Genomic DNA, 19226 nt, shown 5'->3' with positions numbered 1-19226 from the left:
TCGCGAACTAAACTTCATCCCCGAAGCAAGGAGATAATAAAAGAGTCGAGTCTAATTACTGGCTGTCCCTGCGCCAAGGAGGATAGTAATAATCGACCCTCTGCCTTCGGATGCAAGTATGTAGCGAGGAGAGACCGAGAGTACCAGCTATCGAGCGACCTTGAAGGATGCAGACGTGTCACGATGGGGAACGATTCAACGTTAATCCTCGAGATAAAGTCGAGAATTGACGAAGGAATAATAAGATCCTGGGTGGGAAGGGAATGCTAATCGGAGTAGCGGGTAATTAAAATGTTGCTCGGAGAACAGACGTGGTTAGCCGTGAAGTACAGCGCATTAAGATTAATTTGTTGGGGGGACGTGGCTGGTCGTGTAGGAAAATGGCCGCGTAGGGCGGAACAAATTGGCTTCGCGAACAATTTTTGTTATTTATACTTGAAAAAATCGAGAATGTTGGAGCGGGTAATAGAACATTCTGATTGCTTTCTTTCGAGCACTGTAAAGTTCAACCTCTCGAAGATGAATTTCTTAAAATTCAAATAAATAATGTATGAGTCATTAAAGAGCCCAGAAGTGGAATGAAATTGTTACCAGAGATCAACGAAAATACTCGTAAACAAAATTCAGACTGCAAGGACAGACATATTTCACGAGAAAATATGTAAATGAGAAAAACTTTCAAATCACGGATACATAATTATAAATACGTGTACGAATATTTCATTTTATCTTGGAGACGAAACTAGTTTCGAAGAAACGAAGCTTCTCAAGAATTCACGCTCACTTTGGAGCACGCTTTGTTCTTAAACAAATACCGACATCCTCGTGAACCCCTCGTAACGAAGTTATTTATCTCGTGCGTCGAAAAAGTTCCAACAATAAATGAAAGAAAGGGCAAAAACTGACCGAAGCCAGAATCGAACGTGTGGAATTCATTAAGCCTGTATTCTAAAAATACTCTTCCAATTTCTCCTTCGTTTCTTCTCTCTGAACCCGGCGTTTATGCATTCACATAGAAAAAGGGGTGTCGTTAACAGCAGCCTCTCGTCCGAGGAATCGCATTTCATCGGATTCTTTTACGATCGGACCTACAGCCCACTGGGATCGACGCAACCGATTACCCTCGAAATTGAGTCATCAGCAACGCTTTAATTGATCCCGCTCCACCTGGTGCGGGCCCAACTCTTTAGCTACTCTGATCATGCGAGACGAACGAACGTGGCATGTCTCGCATGTTAGTTGCTTCCTGAAATGGGACAGAGTTCAGTGGGCTTGGACACGATTCAGTGGACTTTTGTTCCATTCGATGTTCAGGAAATTCAGTAGCACTCAATGAAATTGATAATGAAAAATATTCAACATGAATTCAGTTACAATTTTTTTTATGTTAAAAACGATTCGGTAAGATTTTGTACAGATAATAAAACTTTGAAAATTTAAATGGGTTTGAAACCGGTTGAACTAGGTAAAACCAGGTAGAACCAGGTAGAAGCAAGGAGAACCAGGTAGAAGCAAGGAGAACCAGGGAGAACCAGGGAGAACCAGGGAGAACCAGGTAGAACCAGGTAGAACCAGGTAGAACCAGGTAGAACCAGGTAGAACCAGGTAGAACCAGGTAGAACCAGGTAGAACCAGGTAGAACCAGGTAGAACCAGGTAGAACCAGGTAGAACCAGGTAGAACCAGGGAGAACCAGGTAGAACCAGGGAGAACCAAGTTGGATTCGATTAGGTTCGGTTAGGTTCGGTTAGATTCGGTTAGATTCGGTTAGATTCGGTTAGATTCGGTTAGGTTCGATTGGGTTCGATTGGGTTCGATTGGGTTCGATTGGGTTCGATCAGGTTCGATCGGGTTCGATTGGGTTCGATCAGGTTCGATTGGGTTCGATCAGGTTCGATTGGGTTCGATTGGGTTCGATCAGGTTCGATTGGGTTCGATTGGGTTCGATCAGGTTCGATTGGGTTCGATCAGGTTCGATTGGGTTCGATTGGGTTCGATCAGGTTCGACTAGGTTCGTTTGAATTCAATTAAATTCTGTCAGATTCTGTCAAATTCCCCTGAATTCAAGAAACAATAAACTTCACCAAAATTAAAAATCCCTATACAAAAATTGATTACAATTACTACTCAAGATTTACCTAGCTCTATTAAAATTGATAAATTCTTACCAGTACAGAAATTTCCATCTCCATGATAGCAAAGTATTCAATTTTCCAGAAGATCAGAGATTAAAATGTTCCCACATTCAATTACCACGTCGGTATGTAGCGATTCATATGTTATCCAACTATGTAACGAGCAACGATGAACACAACAAATTCGCCTAACACGAATAGTTTGCCTCGCAGGAAGTCGACCGCTAAAAATATCGAAGTCTCGTTACTTCTGGATCGCGGCTGATGCATTGCAGCGAAATTTGCAAGAACTTTCTGCATCGCATTCACCGATACAATCGCGATAATATATCAGCCCTTTGCAAACGTAAATGTTACGCTCTGCTGCGGCTCACCATACCAGCCACGTGGAATTCCCTAGAATTTACTCGCCCTCCAAGGTCGTCCTTTTTACCGCATCGAACATAAATTCAAGCCTAATACAGTGATTTATTTCACTCTTACTCTCTATCGCTAGGTACTCTGCCTCTCCCCCAGCCGTGTTAATTACGACATGGAAAAACTCAGAAGAACTTCAACACGGTCTCACGAACTTGTGTCTTCTTGAACCCTTATTTTCAATTGAAAAGATTATTTTAATACCTTTTTCTAAAAAAGTCCACTAGGACCTTAACTCAAATTTTTTAAAAATGTGACATAGATTGTCTTGCTTTACAACCACAGATATATTAACCAATGCAATTTCAACTTTTAATTACACTAGAGCCTCCCATATCCTATCACTTGTCTTTGCAAATATTTTACTTGACTAACTCTGTTTGACTCGTTCGAAATACCAAACTATGTACGTGACAATGAATGACACAGCGGTTTCTACTAGTATTTCAGTATTTCTACTATCGCATCGTTTTTAATCTCCCCTTCGACTGACACTACACATGCAAATTCTCGCAGCACGTTTCTATTAGTCCCCCCACGGAAGATGGATCGTAAAAGTGCGCCTTCTGAATACTGGCTACGCCCAGGACAAAGAACCTCGCCATGGTTACCGGAAAAGTTTAACAGACCGTCATTGTTGCGTGACTGACGACAGACGCGTTATTACCTACGCTATGGCGGCGAGCTGGACGCATATCGAATAAAGAAGACAAAAAGCATGCACACGTGCCGTGTTCACAGGTATGCAAGCCCGCCAAAGAATTCAAGGGACGTTCGTTAGGCGACGCGAGCACGTTTCGCGGCCCGTCATTTCCGTTCAACACGATCAGGAACGTTAAACTTTGCCTTCCACGAAAAGACGCTGCCATCGACGACCACCTCGTGCACGTTTCGTTAGCGTCCTCGACGAAAAACTCTGTTGGACAGTGATGGAGAACATCAATTCGAATATCATGCATGCTTCGATCCGAGTCTCATCGCGGATTATATGGTCAATTAAATTGCATTGATAGAATTATTACAGATGTTAATAGTCTTTCAGGTTCGATTGATTTTTTGTCTCTTATGGAATATTTCGACGCTCTTTAAGTTTGGTATTGTCAGGTGCTATTTGTGACTCACGTTGTTTCACCGTTTTGTATCTCTATTGTATCTCTACTGTACCTTTATACACAGCTTCATCTAGTTTTTTGATTTATTGTATATTAAGGGGACTATTCCCGTCAGTATATGAAAATAAAATAAAATGTAGTCCACTTAAATAAGGCTATCTACATATCTATTTCTATTGTGATATAAATAATATTTTTGTTTTGAAATTTTGAAAAAAAAACATTCCTTGCATCTAATTCAGAATTAGATTCCTTGCAGAATCTAATTCAATCAGTCGTACGATTTTAGAATGAGCGAATCGCTTCTCTTTTTATGTTTTCGACGGTACTCCGTTTCACGATGTGAAAACTTCTAATAAAATAACATTAAAACAGTACGGTACTCACCAGCCATACATGTTTCCCAAAGTGAATATCCGGTGTACGTAATCCAGGAAGGAGTGTAAATTATACCATACTTCCAACACACTGCGTCAATTACATCTGAAAACACATCACGATCACTTGTCAGAACGAGCACTTGCAGGTCGCACGAAACAGAATCAATTAGCAATATTCAGAGTCTGTACTCGACTTTCCACTTTGCATAAAATTTCAAAGTCGAATCACTTTCTTTCTCGTCGATTCACGAATGTCTTCAAACTTTATTCATTATTCGAAATATTCCACTGATTCTGTCTTATGCTGGCGTTGATATCACTATTCAAACTATTTTCCTCTAGCACTGATTTCAGTGTATTTTAATATGTAATTACTTATTTCGATAAGATTTAATCCCACAAAAATATCTCCCTTTTTATTGAGACTTCCCCCAGATAAAAATTTTAACAAACTTTCGATTTCTGACTTCTTTCAAAAAAATATCTCCTTGCTTTTATTTCAAGTAAAATCTAAATACGAATACTGAAATGATTTTACCTGAAATTTAAGGAATACACAATATCTCTAATCAGGTTTTCTCAAAAAGCTCTGTCGGTATTAAAGAAGCCAACAAAACTTTAATTTCGAGGCTCAGAAAACCTCTTTCCATGCTAAAAAGGAACTCAGTTATACAAAATTACAAGAAGTACCACTCTGAATCTTTTCCCTACCCCCTCACAAAAGCTATAGAATACTCCCATCCGCCCATCGACCTAACACAAACCAAATCATTAAACCCACAGTAACATCACGTCGCACAAAGCCATCTTCGCAACGCCTCGACCCGAGGAATATCACCAAACACACCGACTGCTCTCATTACACAAAACCGCGTACGCGTCTCGCAGCGTCACAGCTTACGCGAGCATTGAAATCACCGCCTAGCCAGAGCAAAGCCACTCGAGCAGACCGTTCTCCAGGGAATCCACGCGAAGGCAGGGACCACTATGGCCCTCGTTCCTCGTTAATTCGACGCTTTATCGTAGCATCGCTGCGTATCCGCCGATAACACGGCGTTTAAGGCAACGGTACCACGCGTATCAGCGCGAGAGATCTCGCTGCCTAAGAGTTTCCCTCTGGAGCAGCGCGAAGGTGCGCGCGGAAACTGTCGTCACAGCGTGACAAAGGGTCACCACTCTGTCGGCGAGACGCGAAACGGCACTCTTTATCGTGATATCCGCGGTGTTTCGATCGAAACCGAGCGGCGTGTTCGATTCGAGGCGACAGCAACCGACTCGAAGGGACGGTTGCAGCGGTACTGATCCATGGATCACGGCAGGTAGGAAGGTGAGCCGCGAATCGAACGAGAATCCAGAGGATCCCCACCACACCTGCTTCTCACCCCCTTCTGCTGGCCGATCCCCCCTCGTTCCCAACCGCCCGAGAACGGTTTCCTTTTTCTACCGGCCCTTAACCCTCTCATCGATGAACGAACGATTTCTCTCTTTCTCTTCGCGGAGCGCGTAGCAATAAACGCAGGGAACAGAGCCACGCACGGTTCCCATTCCACTGCTCGCTGTGCTTTATGACCACGCGCGGGAAAGCTTTGTTGCGATTCGATGCCTTCGAGGATGTTTTCAGGTAAATGTCTCGGTAGTTCACTGTGTCCCAATATGTGAACACTAGCATTCATTTTAGTCAATTTTAGGGTTGAATTCTAATGTTAAATTCTTCTAAATAAATTGTAATGTATTGTGTTGAAAATAGAACTAGTGTCGCAAAATGGCGTCCACAGTTTGTGGAACCTCGTAGGTAAAATATCAGGACATACAGTTTTAGGTTGCTTACTTACTGGGGAATTTGATAGCTTAAGTTGTCTATAATAAATACTCTAATTACGATAATAAATATTCTAATTAAAATTTAGAGAACATCACATTTACAAGCACTACATTTGACGGGCAAACGGTAACGTAGCTATAAACAATGGAATTAACAAATAATTGGTACAGTCAAATTGGGTGTACGAAGTGTCACAAATATGTAAAGGTTAATAGAAAATGTGAAGTATAATTAAACAAGATTTTAGTCTGCAAATTTCAAAATTCTGGTACTCGTTAATACAGAAAATATGTGAAGCATGAAAATAAGATGAATTCACTTCTTAAAGTAAATATATTTTTCTTTACTACATTCCTTCATTAACTAACTCTCCTGACAATTTTATTTCCACTTATTTTGCTGTCTATTTCTTAAACAGAACAGTTACAGAAACCTTTTCATCTTTATATGGAACAAAATCCAATAAATCCTTCCATTTCTTTTAAATCTATTTCCTTCAAATCATAGTTACCATTATCCATCACCATCCCATTAGAAATTGCTTCTGAGAAAGACCGATTACCACTCCAAATGGGAAGCAATGACACAGCACAAAAAAAATAGAAAGAATCTAACTAAACAACAAATCATGCATTAAAATTTTTCCCTAAATCAAACAATAAGGAACAATGCATGAACCCAAATCTTCAAGTACCTCTGAACCTTCCAATAACGATGAAAACGAACAAAAGCTCCGAGACAGATCAATGCGCTCAAAACGCTCAAAACCAGGCAGCAAGTATAAATCAATAAAAACTAACCAATTATGGAAATTACGTATAGCGAAGAATATTATAAGAGACTTAAAAAATTATGGTCCAGTTGGCCTGATACATATGAAAGCTATAAGTAACATAATAGGTAGACCCATCCAAATTTGGAGATCAGGTGGACACCATGTCCAAACAATAAATAGCAATCAAACAAACGAGAACACGATTTACATAGAGTACCACAGAAATAAACGAAAACACATTGGTCATTGGACTTTACCAGGCAACATCGATCCAATAAGCGTCGAGAAACACCTCAATGGTTGCCTTTTCGAAACGATCGCCTCCCAAACAGGAAGAAGCTCGGTCGAGTTCCGTAGAATTACAGTAAAGTACTTAACCGACAACATACAAAGCTTCACTGATCAGATCGACGAGTTCTTACCATCGGTCGGTAAAAAGGCAACGCCACTAATGATCGGTGGCGCTCGATACGTCGGTACATCGCCCCACGCGGCAAAAATAATTCTGGACAATTCGCAGAACGCCCTCTGCCATGAATGCAGCCAATATGGACACCCAAGAGCCCACGCTTCGGATAAAAATGCCACAGGTCCGACTGACAGCGTCGAAAATTATTCTCGGATGCGAGGTGACATGAGATCTGGTTTTTTGTCCAGAGAAGACCAGGATGAAGGAGCTCACTATGCTCTGATCCACAGAAAAACTCAGATCGCGATGAAAAGATTGAATAGCGGCTCTACGAATGAGGCAGTCACTTTGACTGCTAGCGAGTTAGAGGAGACAGGCTGTGTTCTGTCGAAAATGAAGGAATGGTATAAGGGTGAAGAGTATACTGGAGAGTTAGATATCCTTAGGGTGACTATCGTGCTTCGTCATCACGAAGGAAAGTATTTTGATCCAAATGCCGACGTTTTCGTGCATACGTTTTATCCGCGGAATAATTAAACTCGTTTGGTAAATTGATTAACTCCAAGAAAGGGAAATAGCACTTCTACTACTTTAACGCTTTAAATCTGAAGACACGCTTATCATATTGAAAATTGCAAAGTTTGACGGGAAGCACGGACTTGGCAAAATTTTTTTCGGGAATGCCGTTGACAGGAGCATAAAACTCGATCCTTCCCCTTTAATTTTAAAAAAAAATCGAGTCGCTGCGATTTTTTTTCACAAAGTTGCAGCACTTCAAAGTGACCCTTGCACTTTTGTCATATATTGACACTACCCGAGGTACTGCAAAAATGCAGGGGTTACTTTAAAATCCTGTAACTTAGCCAAAAAAAATCGCAGCGACTTGATTCTTTTTTTAAATTAAAGGGGAAGGTTCCAGTTTTATGCTCCTGTAAACGGCATCTTCGAAAAAAATTTTTCGAAGTCTATACATGCCGTCAAACTTTTCAGTTTCCAATACGATAAACATATTCTCAGATTTAAAGTGTTACAATATTAAAGGTGCTTTGAATCTAAAATTCAGACATAACATCTTAAATCTAAGACTTCAAACTTCAATTTAAAAAAAAGATCATGATATCAAAATGATTTTTCGCTATCATCAGTCAAAATTAGCGAATTTTTTGCCAAAATTTTTCTATATCATAATTTTTTTGAACAGTATATTTAAAAATTGATTAAATTCACCTAATACTTGGCAAATTGAATTACACCATTGCCAGTACGAAGCTCGTAGCAGGGGCCAGGCCATAGAGAACAATGATGATAACCACTGCTTTTTTTAAGCGTTTTTAAACCACTCAATATTAATTGCTCGAACACAATTTCGTTGGTCTTAATTTCTGTCTTATTTTAGTATTAGGATCAGGTCTTAAATTTTCGCCTATAGCCGAGCACCCTGTATAGTTATTAAGCACTACTATCGAATTTTACTAATGATATTACCTTGACAATAGGATGACAGAGCTTCGACATGCACATACATGATATTGTTATATTCTTGATGTGTTACACAAATGCTTAAAGCACTATTCTTCAAATAAAACTAATATTAATAATCAGGAGAACTGATAAAATCGTGCACACTTTACGAACGCTACAGTTGAATCTGATGTCGGAATATGCGTAACTTGTAACGGATTATTTCGATCTCGAATCGAAATTCAATATATCGATTAATGAAATCGGACCGCGCGAAATTTGAATGTATTTAAAACGCTAGTAAGTGAAACTGAATCTATATGTATGTATTTAAATACAACGTGTATTAATTTGTATCATTTTTATCGAAGATTTTTTTTACTAAACTATACAATTTCGATATTTAATTAGTCAAATTGTTTTAATGAATAGAAATGAATGTATTAAATGGTTTATAGTTGTAACTCGAAAAATGCATGTGCAATATTGCTTTACACATTTTTTAAATTATAATCAATCTTTTTATGTAACATTAATGTAACAGTTTTTTTTAAAATAAAGATGAAATTTGTCATTAAAATAGTTCGATGTCTACATTAAAAAATTATTTTATTCGAGTATGTAATCAATTAAATATTTACAACATACACGCACTTTATATGTCAAATACATGTACAGATATTATTGCAATATTTACATAATGCAAAGAAATTAATAGATGTACTATCTTATTTGATGGGTACACCATGTCCACACCATTGTTCTCAAACAGTTCCTTGCTCGTTCAGCTTCACTATCATTTTCAGAAGAATCTACTTTAGTTACATATTCACAACCAAAACGTAGCATATCTTCACACTCATCCATACTGCCCAAAAATTCTTTAGAAAATTCAAGAATTTCTGTTATATATTCTTTACTGACAATCATTGTCATTTGCTTAGACAGAAGTAATCTTTGCAAAGTGTTTACGTGTAATGTAAATGTACCAATTGCAATATTTTTAAACAGATATGACTTTAAACTCAATATACTATTTAATAGGATTAATTTGTAGTTTTCAGTATCTCCTTTTATATTTAATAGAGTGTTCAAGACTTTATCATTTATATTCACTGTAAGCTCGATATGCTGAGTCTCGTGACTAGAAAGATTCCTCGTAACTTCGAATAACCAAGGAAGTAACCCATATCCTTCTATAAGAAGTATAGCAGCCTTTGGAATTTTTAATGTAGCATCTATAACTTCTAAAATAAGTTTCTGAAAGAATAAGATAGCACAATATCAATACAATGAATACAGCTTTGGAAAAGAAACTTATCCATACAGTTAAAATTCTTACCTTTGTTTTTGAATCTGATAATGTGCAGGTATAAAAATCTAAAAGCATTTTAAATAAAACACACTTGAAAGCTACATCTAATTCGCTCTCTGTCTTCATGCCATCGCGAATAGTCTCCAAAATCCAATGTCTATGTATTTGATGATCCACGTCGGAACTGTGGAAAAGTTGTAGCAACTCAGGAATGGTATTTATATCTAATGCTGGTTTGGCCATCAAAAATGTTTGCAAAGGTGAATAAAGAGAATGGTATGGCTGCGTAGCGATCAAAGATGTTCTTGCTAAAAACGTGGATACTAAGCAATTTAGGCGAACGTTGTGTAGCTCTAATTGCAACGATGTAATACCATAACGCAGTGCATCTATTAGTCGCATCCATAATAATTTTGCTTTTGAACTATAAGTAGAGAAAAAATACATATTTCATGTGTAAAATGAAACGAAATATACGCTTATTATTTATGTGAATCTTAATAAAATACCTTGAAGCTTCCAAATGAGCATAATATCTAGCAATGATAGTGTAAGCTACCATTCGCACATCAGAGTGATTGCTGCTACATGCAGCGAATGCTAACGCTAAAGCACCACTTTGAACAACTCTTTGACAGGATACATTATTATTTTCTGACAATAAAGAGCATAATAATGGTAGATAAAATGCTGGATCATAAATATTATTTATTTTGCAAAATTCTTTATTCTGTAAAAAATAAAGGAGAAATTAGGTAATATTTGATATTTGCGCAAAGTTGAAGAATATTCTAATTATATTTGAACAGCTTAGATACTTCAATTATTTTAATAAACTCACTTTTAATGCTCGATCCATAGGATAATTTTTTATTGTATTATTCACGATGTCCTCTTCAAATAAATTTAGTACTTGAGTAGTAGAAGGTTGTCTCCATAAACTTGTATCCCTTTCACCTTTTACACTATAATGTATTGCTGCTGCATTTCCCCATAAATATGGTCGATATTCGTAAATGCTAACGCTATTACTTTCGTAATACTGCAAAATCTAGAAGGAATACATTCGTGAGTATATCATTAAAAATTGATACGATATCCATTGTCAGTGTGCTTACAAGTAAAATGTACTGATCAGCTTCGCTCAAAGTAGCATTGTATGCTGCTAAATAGACAGACACGTGCGATGATGACATGACTGTTTTATTCTTTTGCATAAGAATCCACAGTAATTCTACTAAATCTCCTGAAAAGATAATTGAACAAATGAAAATGTACATTTTCTTTCATTAGAATTGTTAATTATATACGTACTTTTTGTTTCTGATGATTCTAGCATAATGTTGATGAATTCTGAATGTGAAGTTGCCATATCAAATAAGTAGCTAGCATGTTCATCATTGCTATCATTCTTATATGCAATGTCGCATAAAGTGCTCAAGGTTTTTAATATTGGTACTGACTGCTCATTCTCTTTCAGTTCTTTAAGACCCAATTTAAGGGAAAATCGAACAAATTGTGGCCATGAGTAACTATTGCTAAGTGTCTCGAAAACGAATTCTCCTTTTTTCTCCTTTAGTTTCTTAACAGTATCATTCAATCCTTGACAAAGGACATGCAATTTTTGTACATTTTTAGATTCCTTCTTCAATGTCAAAGTAATTATATGTAGAAGAACTTGTATTAAATTCATTAGAAGTATGTCACTGTTTGCTTCAGAAGTTGCGCACTTGTTATATACATCTTGAAGAATTTGTACGTATGGTACAGAAACCATATCCAACTGGTCACCAATTTGTAAAATGCTATTACACGTTTCGCTACATATTTTCGAATTAAATGTGTTTTTAATTAAATAAGAAATTGCAGCAACATTTTCTTCTATCCACGGTTTCCTTTCCTTAGGATTACATAAGTATGATAGAATTTCAGCTTTATAATGTTGCTTTAGTGTTTTTAGAAAGTCTTGATTCCATTTAAAATTCAAATTCCTTGCAATTATTGGAAAGACAATATTATTATTCTTTAATTTTTCAGATTTGATCATGTATTCCACAAAAACTGGCATAAATTTTATATTTTTACTAATTAAAAAAGAAATTAGTCTTACAGTTGTATCTGTAATCTGGGTTGATAATAACGATGAGAAAATATCTGTAAATATATTGTAAAAATTAGATAAACATGAATATTAAAAAATAAAATAATACTATTTTTGTATTCAGAATAACTTACCAACAGTGATACCTGTGATATTAAAAGGAAACATCGATATATAATTATGTAAAGTAGTTTCCCACTTTTCGAAATCGATTGTTCTCTTCGATTTTAAAATAAATAGATGAGAACACAAGCATTTAACAAATTCTGCATCCAATTCAAAAAATGCATTACGCTCAGATTTAATATCATATTTGCAAGTCATTTCTAAAAGTTTTGGGACCATATGTCCATACATTGATAAATTAGCTTCATCTTTTGAAATAAACATAGTACTTTCTAATTCCATAAGTTTCTTCAATAACTGTACAATATTTTGCGACGTTAGTTGCAATAATTCCATAAGAGATATAATCTTTTCGACATTGATTATCTTGTCACTTCTTTTATGCTTGTCTATCATTTTGTGCAATTGTATAAACAACTTATTTTTGAAATGCGAAAATAAATTCCTAGCGTTGTTCTTTTTACACATGTGAATTATAACATTACACATATCAACAATCGTAAAAGTTACCATATTCTTTATAAAATCTTTACTCTTTTGATGGAACGGTGAGAAATAATACAACATGACAGGATGAGTGAAAATAGACTTTGCACATTCTTCTACGAGTGTAGAATTGTCTGAATTATCTTTTGCAAGATGTAATATAGACACCAAAAGAAGTCTATAATTATACATTTGTGCTTTCTTTAAAATACCTCGCTTAATGAATTGTGTTAGATAGAATACAGTCATTTTACAGAAACACATAATTTCATATGCTGACAAAGAATGGGAAATTGTGATGTTTTCATCATTATACTTAAAAGTAATTATATTGGTACCATTAAATATATCACTCATTTGTATTTTATTGTCACATACTAATACTGAATTCAGTTTAGACATGAATTTCAAAGCTGGAAGTATTTCATTAATCTCAAGAGAAAAACTATCCTCTAACCAGCTTAATAGATATTTTTGTACTGGTAATTGTGGTATCTCTTTTGTTAAATGTATTAGACATTCAGGTGCAACTTGGTGATACAGTGTGTGCACTAATATGTAAGATGTATAAGATAATACTCCAGGATGTGAATCTTTTTTCACTTTATGTAACATACAACAGAGAACAGGCAATATTGTTGTAAAACGTTGCATTCGCAAATCATTGTTCTCCAAATTCTCATAAATGCAATCTTTATCTAACAATTCTAAAATTTGAAATAAAATCGTTAAAAACCGTTAAAACCGTTAAAACCGTTAAAAACCGTTAAAAACCGTTAAAAACCGTTAAAGACCGTTAAAGACCGTTAAAAACCGTTAAAACCGTTAAAAATCGTTAAATCTCGTTAAAATTCGTATAATTTAATGTAAGTACATTTAACGAAGAAGAGCATTCTTACCATTAAAAGTATCCTCCAATCGACCAGCGTATGTTACTCCTTCATTAATAGCTTCTTCCATCTTAATTATTTCATTCGCGTATTTCTCAATATTTCGAGCAGTTTTTTTTATAACATTAACAAACCAATTAGTTACTTCTTCTTTGTCATTTAAATTTACGAAACCATTAATCCAGACATCTAATTGATCATTACATCCTTCAAACATTCCAGTGGCACATAATAAAATTTTAATTGATTCTTTTACACACGATGAAATGGAAGATACTTCTTCATCCAAAAGACATATTAGGAATGATAATACATCACTGAAAATTTTCTGAAAACCATATTTCATTAATGATTTATAATTATACATTAACAATTTGAACACATACCTTCTGTGGTGAAAATTCTGTAGGATTCAGAAGAACTAAAAACTGTATAGCTTTTGCTTTTATAGCATTAAGCTCAACAACATTAGCATCATCTAATTTATTTAATACATCTAAAAATGCGTTAGGTTGCAAGTCAAATAATGTGTACAATAATTTTGGACATATTTCATTGTATATATGTAATAAATTTAGAATAGATTGTAAATGTTCGTATTTCTCTACTTTTGAAATGGATTCATTATTAACGCTGTTATCTTCAGTTGGGCTTTCTATAAAAGCGCAATTCCACACTTCCAGTACCATATTTAAATTAGGAACATTCTACAATATCAATAAATTTCATTTAATGTAGTCAGAATATCAATATTGTATTTAAAATTTGAAAATAATAAATATATACCTTTATTATAGATTCTAATATACAACTTTGATAAGTATAGAAATCACTGTCTTCATTGTAAATCACTTTTGCAATTGATAAGTATTTTCGAATTTGCTCAGCCATAGTTGTAAGTGTAAGTATTGCTTCATGTCTTACTATTATATTAGAATGAGTTAAAGATGGCACAATGGCACGTTTTATTATCGTCTCTGGTAGTGTTAAAAATACTGTTGCATTAGCTAATTGAAATACATTTAATTCTAGCGAACTTGCTTTTAAGCAAGTTTCTACATCCACTGACTCTATTAGCTGAAATAAAACAAATTCAATAAAAATATTTTGAGAAGTACAAATTTTATGATACATACTTTTTATTAGATACTTAATATATTACCTTTCGCGCAAATTTTATAGCTGCCATCCATTTGATAGATACTTTAGGTTCAATATGTGACTCCAAAAGAGTAAACTGAGATTTTATTAAATCTGGACATGCTGACATTATTTTAAGTACTAAATCACATGGCTTTGCATGTTCCCAGGGTCGATCTAAACTTTGAAGCACTGTACTTGCCAGTGAATTGTGTTTAACATATGAAGTACCAAGTGAATGATCATGAAAAATAACACCATATTTATGAGATGTTAATAATGTAATCAAAAAATCATGCACAATTCCAGTGACAACCTAAATAAAAAAATATTTTAATTGTAAACTGTTGAAATAAATATTGAGTATTTTAGTATCTTCTCAAATTCTAGCTCAAATTATCATCAATAATAAATACCTCTTTCTCCTCAAGATATTGTGGACTCATTATAGAGCTTTGAATTTTACTTTGCCGCCAATTCTCTGGACCCTTCCAATTATACAAGCACATAAAATTCTGAATAACAGGTGTTGAGAATATATGCAACTTCATAGTTTTACTAATCTTTGGATTTTTAAGAATGTAAGTTTTGAGAGTAGTTATAACTAAAGCAACAATATCTTTAGAATCATATATCATATCAGAGAATATACTAGGAAGTAAATCACGTTTGCTCAACAGAGCTTTAATGATCGCTGCATTGCCTTCTATCAAAAAAGCAAGAATGAAATGTATAAAACAATTCCTTGTATTCTGACTGTCTGTAGGTTTTGTGTGTCGTGCAACAGATTTAATAACTTCTACTGGTAAAGACAAATGAGCAAGCAATTCTCTAGGAAAATTACCACCCAATGAAACTATTGCTGCAAGTAATTGTAAAACTGCTCTTTTATGTTTTGCATTACTTTCTGGGGAAAGCATAGAATGTACTAATGATAAATGACAGTTGATTAAATGTCGACATGCTCCTTCTGCACTGATTTGATATTGTGGATAGTATGCTAGAATCCTAAAAATATGCAGAACTTAATGTTAAGCTTATCTGTTTTTTAAACTTAGAGTTTAACAGATCTTTCTACTCCAAAGATTTAAAAAACAATTTTTTTATATTTTTTAGAAATGCAGTGTGAATGATGAAGAAATAAGTATACAATTTCAGAACATAACAAAAATTCTAAAAAATGATCTTTTTACAATAGAGTTGAAAGATCCTTATTAGCAACACATTTAAAACATACAACACACATACTTTATTAGTAATATCCTCACTGCAGAGAATACAGTTATGGCAGTACCAATATTTGTTTTATCACCAGTATTTAATAATGTTAACACTTCAAGAATATTGCCACCAGCATCTAAATATTCTGCAGCTAAATCTCTTTCCTTGTTTTCATTACAAATTCTTATAAATCTTCGTAGTGCATCTAAAGCATTAGGGGAACTGATACTCATTCTAAAAGATTTTCCATTTTCTTCCTCTATTTGTTCATTGGTATCATTTTCATCTTCCAAATTTTCTTCATTTTTACCATTATCTTCTCTATCTACAATCAATTAATCATATGCAATTAAAATAACAATTATTCCATAGATTATAGAATTCTATTTTGCAATTCTACTCTACCATCAGTTCCTATTCTTCCTTCATGCTTCTTTGACTCTTTATCCGTAACTTCTTTAATACATTCGCCAACATTCACATTGCTTGTCAATGAATCTGATTTATTTCTTTTTTTCTTTTTAATTCCTTTATCATCTCCAAATGGTAAACTTCTTTTAAGCATATTTACATTCTTATGTTCTTCAGTAGTTTTTATTTTGCCATTGATGTCTTCATCATCTATGTATTTGAAACCATTAAAAATATTTTCCTTAAATTATTATCAAATTCTAAGACATTATATAAAAAGAGTATGTTACAACAGCAATAATTACACTTCTAATGTAAAATAATATAAAATCACCTTTTCTCTCTGTTTTAACTTTTTTCTTCTTCTTTTCCTTAACATCACTTTGATTGCTGTTTAATAAATCATTCTTTTCCACGAGTTTCATGATCTTCGAAAAACGTATTACATATGCAAATTAAAATCTGTACACCTTTTGTACATTTAATTCGTTTTTCACTTAGAAAAGATTATCTGTAGAAAAATAAAACATAATTTCTTCGGTAAATAATACAAATAACCTATACGCTATGCACCGACCACGTGCGTTGTTCAATCGCGCGCGCGCGTGTGTGTGTGCGTATATTGTATGTACAACATGCTACACTTTCCATTCAACCGCATGTATGTATACTTAAATGAAGCATTGACGAAAACTGACAGTTGATGTTTGGGATTACGTATTTTCCGTCATTTTTTATATCAAACCAAAAATAAAAGAAAATATGTGATTATATATCGATCAATAGTGGTAAACCATTAAATCTTTAGCCCAAACCATTAATAAATATATAGTAACTTATATGTAAAATACAGCCTGTCTTAATATAAGTTGAAATATCTAAATTTTGTTAAAAATATAAATTGGAAAAATTTTTACATAAAATTTCATCAAAATCACGCTAGAAGGTTTTTTTTTATTAACTTCCAGTCTTGAACGCATTATGAACAAAATTGATTGTAAGCACCTAATAAGAAATAATATTCCTAAGATTCAAACGCAGAAGTAAAGTTCTTCTAGACCTCAAAAGTTTTTAATCGTAATTTTATTTAATTTTAAATTTACAAATATTATTATAAGTAAAAATTATTTCTGTTGCATCAGTTTTTCTATCATTTGGGATCTATCACTCATATATTGATCTCTTTTTGTATCTCTATATTTTTGTAACTTTCTGCTTGGTATATGTTGAAATGCTGTTAGCCAATCATTGGTAAGTCTTGCATCTAACAAAATACTGAGAACTTGATTGAGTGGAAGATTCTTTCCAGATCCACTTCCCCAGTGTAAGTAATTAGAGAGAGGTAATTTGGCTGTTTTAATACCTTCTTGTTTAGCTTTTGCAACTGAGAGTGGTTGAGGAGACACCTGAAAAAAAGAAATAAATTATGCTTAATATATATTTATTTTTAAAAATTTTTGTACTTTTATACTAATATTAAATATTTTTGACTTGCAATCAATGATTAATTTCATAGTAATTTTAATAAAGTTTACCTTATCTACCATTGCACCAATTATATATACCATGTTAGGATCATACTTATTCACAACTTCCTGAGCATGTGGAGAAAGATATATTAATTGTTTTTTATCAAATATATCTAGGTAGGATTTTGAAGTGATATTTAGTGGGAAATCTAAGTCATATATAGTTGGTATTGACTGATGAAGTTTCTGCATGACAAAACTATCCTTATTAGCATTACAAAAGTAAAGATTAAAAGGATCTGCATGTATACGATTTATGCTAAATGAGAGTACTAATTGTTTTACACAGTTTTGAGCTTCATATGATGTCATATAACTGTCATATCCAAGATCAAACACTACTGTTGGTTCATACATCATAGCATTCATTAATCTACTATTATAAAACTGATACATTGTTGTTTCATATATACGTAGAAGAAATGTATTGAAATGTAGCCCATATTTAAGAGCACCAGATATATCTTCAGATTTTTTAATTTCACTTTCTGCTTGCTTTTCTACCTGTCTCAATTCCTTTTTCTGTATTTTATTTACAGTCTTCTGCTCACAAATCCAAAGATAATTCAAAAATCCTCTAAAAATTATAAATATAAAATGAACATTTCATTTGTGAGTTAAAGTTTCAATTGAGACAATCATTTAATTAATATTAGCAATAAATACAACCTTCTTTGTGATCTAGTTTTCAATGAGAATAACATTAACCAGTCATAAGCTCTAAATGTTGTAGGTATCCTATGAGTACTATGTCGTACATATTCTACTTCTAATTGTAATTTGTCATAAAGCTGCTGATATTGTGGATCTTTAAGTAGTTCTTTAAGTTTCTCTTCATACTTTCTGTGATATTCAGTAGTAACTTGAACAGATCTGTTTATCTTACAGTAGCATCGGTTTGCCAATGCATAATTCATAACACAGTGTTCACGCGTAGAAAATAGAAATTTTGATTTTATATATTTGTATCGTGCTGAATAAACGAGTCCATTGAAATAAAACTGTTTCGCAACAGTAGCACAACTTCGTAAACTATTACTAAACATATTGAGGATTGTTAATACTTTTTAATATATAAGCAACCCATTGAACATAACCTTAATTTCAACGTGGATAATAGCCATCGAATAAAATCCGCAGCAGCGACATACAGCGCTCTTAATTCTACATTGAATCTATCAAAACTAGATATAGGGAATTTTGAATAAACTTGTACTCACCCTGCTAGCAATGTGGTTAAATGGAACTTCGAACAGGTGCCGCTAGTGTCGAAGGGGCAGCAAAAGGTCACGATTAGGCAGCAGCGCTTGTTTATACCATGATATTTCTTGATTTATCTGACATACTGACATTCTAATTTCAAATACGTAATATTTTAACTGTGTACTTGCTAGTCGTGGTTTTCTACTTTCCTTCGACACCAGCGACACCTGCTCGAAGTTCCATTTATCTAGATTTCTATCAGGGTAAGTACAAGCTTATTAAAAATTCTCTAAA

The 19226-nt window shown here is 34.1% G+C and overlaps 3 protein-coding genes across 3 annotated transcripts; 1 reads left to right on the top strand and 2 right to left on the bottom strand.

Annotated features, from left to right (window-relative positions):
* The first annotated feature begins 1332 nt into the window (after positions 1-1332).
* LOC143182969 (uncharacterized) lies at positions 1333-7586 on the top strand. The gene is made up of 6 exons (XM_076384314.1): positions 1333-1401; positions 1476-1555; positions 1680-1735; positions 1791-1970; positions 2068-2087; positions 6573-7586. The coding sequence occupies exons 1-6, from the start codon at positions 1333-1335 to the stop codon at positions 7584-7586; spliced, it is 1419 nt and encodes a 472-aa protein (XP_076240429.1).
* Positions 7587-9100: 1514 nt separating this feature from the next.
* On the bottom strand, positions 9101-16877 carry LOC143179853 (nucleolar pre-ribosomal-associated protein 1). The gene is made up of 15 exons (XM_076379260.1): positions 16535-16877; positions 16195-16410; positions 15817-16114; positions 14985-15576; positions 14591-14884; positions 14215-14505; positions 13815-14135; positions 13438-13756; positions 12061-13245; positions 11140-11979; positions 10944-11071; positions 10667-10876; positions 10335-10555; positions 9853-10249; positions 9101-9770 (listed from the first exon to the last, which is right to left on the bottom strand). Exons 1-15 carry the CDS (start codon positions 16623-16625, stop codon positions 9234-9236), a joined length of 5940 nt encoding a protein of 1979 aa, XP_076235375.1. The 5' UTR covers positions 16626-16877; the 3' UTR covers positions 9101-9233.
* Positions 16878-17264: 387 nt separating this feature from the next.
* Rswl (tRNA methyltransferase roswell) lies at positions 17265-18860 on the bottom strand. The gene is made up of 3 exons (XM_076380942.1): positions 18399-18860; positions 17736-18306; positions 17265-17606 (listed from the first exon to the last, which is right to left on the bottom strand). Exons 1-3 carry the CDS (start codon positions 18773-18775, stop codon positions 17325-17327), a joined length of 1230 nt encoding a protein of 409 aa, XP_076237057.1. The 5' UTR covers positions 18776-18860; the 3' UTR covers positions 17265-17324.
* Positions 18861-19226: the final 366 nt, after the last annotated feature.

This window comes from Calliopsis andreniformis, chromosome 1 (genome assembly GCF_051401765.1).
Source record: "Calliopsis andreniformis isolate RMS-2024a chromosome 1, iyCalAndr_principal, whole genome shotgun sequence".
Lineage (NCBI taxonomy): Eukaryota > Metazoa > Arthropoda > Insecta > Hymenoptera > Andrenidae > Calliopsis > Calliopsis andreniformis.
This window is presented reverse-complemented; position numbering and strand designations above follow the sequence as displayed.

Excerpts from the sequence above, each read along its gene's own strand:
- LOC143182969 (XM_076384314.1), top strand. The coding sequence starts at position 1,333 with ATGAAATTGATAATGAAAAATATTCAACATGAATTCAGTTACAATTTT. Across the intron at positions 1,971-2,067 it reads GTTCGATTGGGTTCGATCAG|AAACAATAAACTTCACCAAA; the intron begins GTTCGATTGGGT and ends CCTGAATTCAAG. Across the intron at positions 2,088-6,572 it reads AAACAATAAACTTCACCAAA|AATAACGATGAAAACGAACA; the intron begins ATTAAAAATCCC and ends TCTGAACCTTCC.
- LOC143179853 (XM_076379260.1), bottom strand. The coding sequence starts at position 16,625 with ATGAAACTCGTGGAAAAGAATGATTTATTAAACAGCAATCAAAGTGAT. Across the intron at positions 15,577-15,816 it reads GTGAGGATATTACTAATAAA|GATTCTAGCATACTATCCAC; the intron begins GTATGTGTGTTG and ends GCATATTTTTAG. Across the intron at positions 14,136-14,214 it reads TATTAGAATCTATAATAAAG|AATGTTCCTAATTTAAATAT; the intron begins GTATATATTTAT and ends TTGATATTGTAG.
- Rswl (XM_076380942.1), bottom strand. The coding sequence starts at position 18,775 with ATGTTTAGTAATAGTTTACGAAGTTGTGCTACTGTTGCGAAACAGTTT. Across the intron at positions 18,307-18,398 it reads AAAACTAGATCACAAAGAAG|AGGATTTTTGAATTATCTTT; the intron begins GTTGTATTTATT and ends TATAATTTTTAG. Across the intron at positions 17,607-17,735 it reads TTGGTGCAATGGTAGATAAG|GTGTCTCCTCAACCACTCTC; the intron begins GTAAACTTTATT and ends TCTTTTTTTCAG.